General features: G+C 55.4%; 1 protein-coding gene across 1 annotated transcript in view; it reads left to right on the top strand.

Moving 5' to 3' along the window:
- The first annotated feature begins 562 nt into the window (after positions 1–562).
- The window catches only part of NECTIN1 (nectin cell adhesion molecule 1), a 57,849-nt gene continuing 51,361 nt past the window's right edge, over positions 563–7,050 (top strand). Inside the window, exon 1 of the mRNA XM_029573443.1 lies at positions 563–1,328. Coding sequence (XP_029429303.1) covers positions 1,226–1,328 — 103 coding nt within the window. The 5' untranslated portion in view covers positions 563–1,225. The remainder of the gene's footprint in view (positions 1,329–7,050) is intronic.

Below are 7,050 nucleotides of genomic sequence, written 5' to 3'. Positions count from 1 at the left end.
GCAGGACCTGGGTACTACTGGGTGAGATACCAGCCTTTCTTACAGAATCTGGGCTGGTAGCATTTGGATACAGCAAGGTGAGGTTGCCAGCCTTTCTCACAGGACTCTTGGCCGACAGGATCTGGGTACAGCAAGGTAAGGTGCCAACTTTTCTTACTGAGCTGGCAACAACTGGGCACATCAAGGTGAGATACCAGGCTTGCTGGCAGGACCTGGGCACAGCAGGGTGAGGTGCCAGCTTTTCTCACTCAGAGCCATGGTACTGCAATACTTTGTGCTTCCTGGGTGCAGGAGGGGGGGGGGGGGGTAGAGCTTAAGGCTGCAGTGGCAGTGTGGTCCGTTGCTGTTCCCTTCCGTGCTGGTTAATGCCTTTAATCTTTTCCAGTAAAGTGCTGGCACTGCAGTGCACGCCGCCCCGCCAGTTCCTGCTGCTCAGCTCCAACTTGTAATGGAGAACAAATGCAGAGCCTTCAGGTTTCCTTTCTAGCAGCAGCGTTCCCGCTTCCAGGCTCCTGTGCAATCATCATGTGACGAGGAGCCGTGGAAAGAAAGGGGTGAGCTCATGCAACCGCAGCTGGGAGCCCGGCCAGAGTCAACCTGCCTGAGAGAGCAGCCGGTGTGTGCGCGCGGCGCTGGGGCGGGGGAGAGAAAGGGTTAAGGCTGAGAGCCCTCCCCCTCCCTCCGCTGACCTCACAGCGCGGCGGCTGAGAGCTGAGCTCCTCCGGCAGAGCCAGCGCAGGAGAAGAGGGGCCGCGAGTCGCCCGCAGGAGCCCGGCCTCTGAGCAGCATCCGGCGCCGGCCGCTGGGCGTCTCCGTTCCCCTCACCCCCAGCCCCGGGGCTGCGTACGGAGCCCGCATCCCGCGCCTGCAGCACCGCCCTCCCTGAGCCGGACCCAGCCGGGCTGCAGGGCCGGATCACTTTAAGGAGATCTAATTCCCCCCACCCCATGGAGAGGACTTGAGATTCTCCCCGGGGGAGAGGAGCTGCGAGCGCCAGGATCCCCGGGGAGAGGAGCCGGGCTTTCTCGGAAGACTTCCCTGGAGGAGAGGAGCGGGATCCCCCCCGTGCCCTGGATCGCTGGGTTTGGCCGCTCACCCTGCCGGATCTTGCTCCCGCTTTGGCTTTTGCCGGGCTAGCGCTGCGGGCTTTGGGAGTTGTTTCTTGTCTGTTTTGGGAGCCCCCCCCCCCCCCCCCTGGGCGGATAATCCGGTGCCCCCTGGATCGATGGCTCCGGGACTGAGGGCGCCCTGTCCGGGAGGGGCCGGCGTGAGCAGCGGCCGCACGTGGTGGACTCTGGCCCTCTGCCTTATGGCGGCTTCTTTACCTGGTGAGTACTGAGGGGGCTCTGGGGGGTGGTGTTGCCGCCGCAGAGGAGCTGAGCCGGAGGCAGCTCTGCAGTGCATCTCCGTGATGCGGCTGCACCAGATGTGCAGATTTCAAAATCCATGCATGCTTTTCTGCTGTCAGAGCGCACCTCTGCATGCTTGCAACACCCTCCTGTACCTGCTGCGCACCCCACCTACAGTGTGTGACTTGGGAAATGGGAAGAGCCCGCCGCTTTTAGTTCGCTTAAGTCGGTCCCCGACTCGTATCTGGAGCCTTGGAGCTGGGGCCGGTCACAATTCATGCAAAATGTACGGGGACGCTCTAACGCGGGCAGATTGCCTTTCAGCCCTGTCGATTCATCGAATCGCATGTGGTTTCTTCCTGGATCCCTTCTTGTGAGTCTGTTACAGTGAGCCCGAGTGTAAGATTATCATATAATGAGACTTGGTTAGCTGGAAACTTGGCACAATGCCCACATATCAAAGAGGAGCTTATGGGAAAGTGAGTGACAGTAGCTGTGTGTACAAACATTGAAATCTTACATTTCTAACACGACTTTTTACTTGTCTAATTGATCCGAGTACAGTGAAGTCTTGTGGTGGGCAGAAAACAGGAAGGCGGTCAGATTCCTTCCTAGGGGTCCAAGGTACACTATTCATTTTCTAGCTCTACCTCCGAGAGGAGATGAACCCATAGATGGGACGAGTTACCTCCCCCACAGATCGCATCTGAAGATGGTCCTGAGTGATCCTGATGGTCCTTGCCCTACAGCATCTTTTCTTGCCGACCCAATCGCAAACTGTAAAAGCCCCAGGAGAGACGGGGGCGGGGGAAGGATTTTATATTTACCTTGAGGTTCTAGTTTTACACTTTGGGATTTGATTACCTCGTCTCTTCTGCCTAGCAGCCATGAAAGGACCGGGTTTCTTGCAGCTCCTCCCCGGCGCACGGAGGGTTAATGCAGATCCGGGTGCTGTCAATTTAACATTGGAATAGGGGAGAGAGAGAGAGAGAGTGCAGTCATTGTGGTGGTGCTGCTGAATGAACTGACCGGGAGGGACGCCTGGGCACTGGGCTTAACTCTCTGTGACCTGACCTCTTCTCTCCCCTAGCCTCCGTCTGAGATAGCCCCCTGCAGACCTGTTGCAGGTGGAAGAGCCTCTCTTCCCAGGGGAATAAGGCCAGAGACGGAGGAACATTTATTTTCGTTGAAGGGTATTGGTTAAGGAGACGAGGGGCTGAACATAATGGGACCAAGCCAGTAAAGTTTTTGTGCATTGATCTCGGACATCCAGGCATATATGGAGAGGAAGACACAGGAGTGAGGTGCAGGGGAGTGGGCTAGAAGAGGTGACCATGGCTGGATCTGCTGTTTCCACCTCAGGGGCTCATTTGCAGGGTGGAGGAAACCAGGTAAACTCCTCTCCAAGTCACTGGACCAGCTGAAGCTGCAGAGAGTGGGAACCACAAACTGGCTCCTTTTACCCAGTGTTGGACTGTGAGCTACAGAAGCGTAAAATCAAGGCATAAGGAACCAGTCCCATCGCACGGAACAAGCCCCAGGCAGAAGGCACTAAATCCATTTCCATTCTCCTAGCCTAAGCTGCCTGCTGTAATCCAGGGAGCCCAAGCTGTGGAAGTAGCCCGTGGGCAAGGGGTGCCTGTGGATGGGGCAGCAGGGGGATCTCTCTTATCTGAGGTGTTGAGCTGAGGGCCAAGGTCACATGACTATATTTTCCCCTTACACTCTTTTTTCATCCTGATCTCCCTATGCCAAGGGGATTAAAGAAATCCGTTCTCTGCTAGAGATTCCCAGCAGCAAACAGGTTCTCCCCCCCATACCCTTTCCTTAAAAAAGTGTTTCCCCATTCCCACCCCCTCCATCCAGCTTCCTGCAACAGCTGTCAATTGTCAACACAGACCAGGGACAAGTGATTCATTCCTCATTCTCTGCTCTGCCTAAGTAAACCTGTGCTTAACTGGCTGGAGCCTTGGCCTGGTGGCCTCCTTTGTGACTGGGACCACTCCTCCTCTTGTCTGATGCCAGCTGCTGGTCCTGGGCTGGCAGCACTGTTTCTGTGTGTATGTATCACTGCTTGGAAACAGGATCTAATGGCGTTAATATGTCTATTCTTTGTGTCTCTCAGTGCCAGCTTTAGGCTAGGGCGAGCAGGGCAGTCGCCCAGGGCGCCGTGCAACAAGGGGTGCTGCCAGCTGGAGGCCTCCACCCCCTACTGAGCTGCCTATAGGCAGCCAGATCCCCCTCCCAGCTTTCCATGTGGCGTGCCACAGCCAGGGCAGTCACCACTCAGCCCATGCACCAGAAGGTGGGTCTGGACACTGAGAGCAAGAGAGAGCCCCAGAGAAAGCTGATCCCTACAGCCCCCACCCCCAAGTAGGATCCCACTTGCCGGTGATCCTCCCTGGAGAGGATATGAGGTGTGCCAGAGTGTAGATGATCGCTACCCCCCCCTTCAGAGGAGCTGTGCAGACAGGCCTGGCAGCTCTGAGCTGAGTCTTGTTCCACTGGCCCTCCATCAGGAAGGGAGCGGTGGAGGAGAGATGAGCGGAAGGAAAGGGGCAGGGAGAGAGAGTTCACGCCCCGTGCCCTTTGCCAGTCAAGTGGGAGAGAGGTACCATACACGGAGGGGGAGGTGCTCTCAGATTCTCCCTCCAGAGCAGGCTCTGGTGCCTGTTGTATCTCTGTGTTTATATGTGTTTATCTACTTGTTTGCATGTTGGTCTGCTTGTCCCTCCCTCTTTCTCTCTCAGCTTCACAGTATTTATCAGAGAAATTTTGATTTCATTAGGACAAATGGAGAGCCGACAGTTGTTTTGATAAAGAGTTAAGGAAGAGCCTGTGGCTGAAGTTTGACAGGGGGTATCGATCATGGTTTGGGTCTACATGGCCACAAGACATTCCTAGGGGAACAGAGCATGCAGAAGTCGTTGCTGTGCTATTGATCCTGGTGGGAATAGTGCGACCACAGGACCGACACCAAACAGAAGTCCATGTCTCCTGAGGCTAAATCAGGCGCCCTTTTCAACTTGGGGGTCCAATCTTAGGAGGTTTCATTATCCCAGGGGGGGGGGGGGGTCAGGAGGTCGCTGATTCCCAGACCAGAGTCATTCGAAACCCACGGCACTCCCAAGGCTTGCCTGCAGCTGCAGGCCAACCAGGACCGGCCTTGCAGACGCAACCCGGAACTGAATCTGTAAAATGGGACAAGAGCCTGCACCGCAGTGAACGGGCAGGGCAGCTTCTCATTTAAACCAGCCAAAGGTGGCACGGAGGAGGGGTTCTTAGAGGTTTCCCCCCACAGGCAGAGGCTGGAGGGGTGGGCTCTGGAATAACCTCGGGAAGTATTTCTTTACAGAAGGGGGGGGGACTGGTTGCATGGAGCAGCCTGGGACAAGCACAGCAGCATCCCCAGTGGTGGGGAAATGAGAACAAGAGCTGGGGATCAGGTAGGGTCTGGGCAGATGGGAAGGACTTTGTGGTCATTGTCTGATATCATAATCTAGGTTTTTGTGTTGCAAGAGAAAACATTTGATGAATCAGGCTCTAGGATCTGTCGCAGCCTGGTGTGTTCCCCAGACTTCAACTTCTTTCATTTTTAGTTAGTGCAGAGATGATCTGAATGGACTGCGGGACCTCTGCTGCTAATTTATTTGGGTAATGCAAATACGCTCCCAGGAGCTTTAGGACAAAGGGTGCCGGGAGGAGCCAAAGCTGTGGCTGCTGAGTATGTTGCCAGGTTTGTCGCTGTGACCCCTCCTCGCTAGCACCAGGCCAAGGGAGGGTTGAGCTCCTGCTGGTTCCGGGCTGGAATCTCCTGGTTTCGACTTCTTCTCGCAAAAGCCTTACAACCAGGCATTGGCCAAGATTAGAAATGGGCTGTTGTATAAGCGAGGAGGATGCCACAGGAAGTGGCTGGAGCAGGTGGACTTTGACTGAGAACTGTTAGAACAGTTGGGACACACCTGACAGATGGTGCTCTCGTGTGTGACGCACTGACCACATGACTGTCACGGGTCTAAATGTAAACATACACTCTGCATCCACAGGAATCCCCCCTAGCATAACTAGGACATTTCCCCGTGCAGCTCACCATACGAAAAAGATATCCTGATTCTGGTGTCATCTCGGTAACAGCAACACAAACTTCCTCTCGAACCAGGCACTTTGTAAAATGATACAAAACCTAAAAAAAAAAAAAAAAGGTATATATGTGTAGCAAACGTGCCATAGCATAACAGCCAGCATTAAACACCAATAACCCTACCTATGAAAAGGCAGCAGGGCACCACCAATGCATGTCCTATTGAGAACATACAACAAATAAGACTGATGCAATGCCTACAAGCTAGTGCAATGCCCCACCTTGATCCCGCACACACACAACACAGACAAACCGAATAAAAGAGCACACGTTACAAATGTGGAGACTGGGAACTGGAATGGAAACCCCCTGCCTCTGCGTGCACCTCTCTTCCTCGTGCTCCTGCTCTCTTATCACTTTCGGACCCCGCGGGGTGAAGGGAGCATGAGCAGCATCGCTGCCAGGCTTGGCGGAGGGCGGGCCCAGAAGCCCAGGAGTTTGGCCCTGTCTCCTTCTTCTGATCTGGGTAAAGGAGGCAGGAACAGCGCGCCCCCCCCCCCCCCCCCCTCCAGCGGGCCAGGAAGAGAAGGAAGTGAGAGAAGCCGGGCCAGCTCCTGCCCGGGCTGATGAGGGGAGAGCAGCCTCCAGCGACCGCTTGAAACGGCTGATAGCTCGTGATCTTCAGTTTTGGGGGGTTATCTGAGGCACACGGAGCTTCTCGGACTGGGAGACCCGGCTCCTCATGCGGGCTCCTGTTGGAGATGCATAGAACAAGGGTCTCCTCCCAGGGCTTTGGTGGAATGGAAGAGCCCAAAATATGTAATTGCACCTCGGGGTTAGCACAGCTGCAGTGGCAGGGCTTGTGCAAGGCGAGCCTTCGGCCCTGCAACCCCCTCCCCCAGCTTACCTCCAGCACGGCCCTCTGGCTCCAGCACCGGCGGTATCGGCTCTGGCCCAGCAGCCCTCTGGGCCTCACACTGGTGGGATTTTGTCCCGCCCCCCCCCCCCCCCCCAGCATTTGGCGCTCTAGGCCCCAACCCAGTTTGCGTAATAGAAGCACCAGCCCTGAGAATGGGTTGCTGAACCCTGCAGGGATGTATTTCTGGTTTCTTGCAGAGGGCAGTACCTGTTATTGCCCCAGCAGAAGAAAGTGTCCACAGAGGATGAGGTGCACAAGCCTCGGATGCTGCACAGGTCCCCGCTTCAGACGATGCGGTCGTGTCCGGGGATCGCAGCCGGCAGGGCCCGCCTGGATCCCGGAGGTTTTTGGTGCAGTTTCTGTCGGGATTTCTCCGGCATTTGTGTTTCAGGTGTCTGGCAGCTGTTTCCTCACAGCTCTGAGGGGGGGGGGGGGGGCTCTCGGGGGTCCCGTAGACAGATCACAAAGCAAAATATGATCGCAGGAGAAAAAAAAAAAGCTCAAATGGAAAACCATGAAAAAGAGAAGTGCAGGAACTGAAACTTAATTTTATGGGGGCGGGAAGGAGATGATAGGCACAAGGGTCTAGACACTGACGGAGGGCATTTTGGGGGGAGAGAAACAGCACAAATGTTTGTGTGGCATGGGCGTGGCCTAATCCAGAAGTGAATGCTGATTGGCTGACATCATCCATCTTACCT

Source organism: Rhinatrema bivittatum, chromosome 12 (assembly GCF_901001135.1).
Source record: "Rhinatrema bivittatum chromosome 12, aRhiBiv1.1, whole genome shotgun sequence".
NCBI lineage: Eukaryota > Metazoa > Chordata > Amphibia > Gymnophiona > Rhinatrematidae > Rhinatrema > Rhinatrema bivittatum.
The sequence above is the reverse complement of the archived record's forward strand: the minus strand, read 5'-3'. Positions and strand labels throughout refer to the sequence as shown.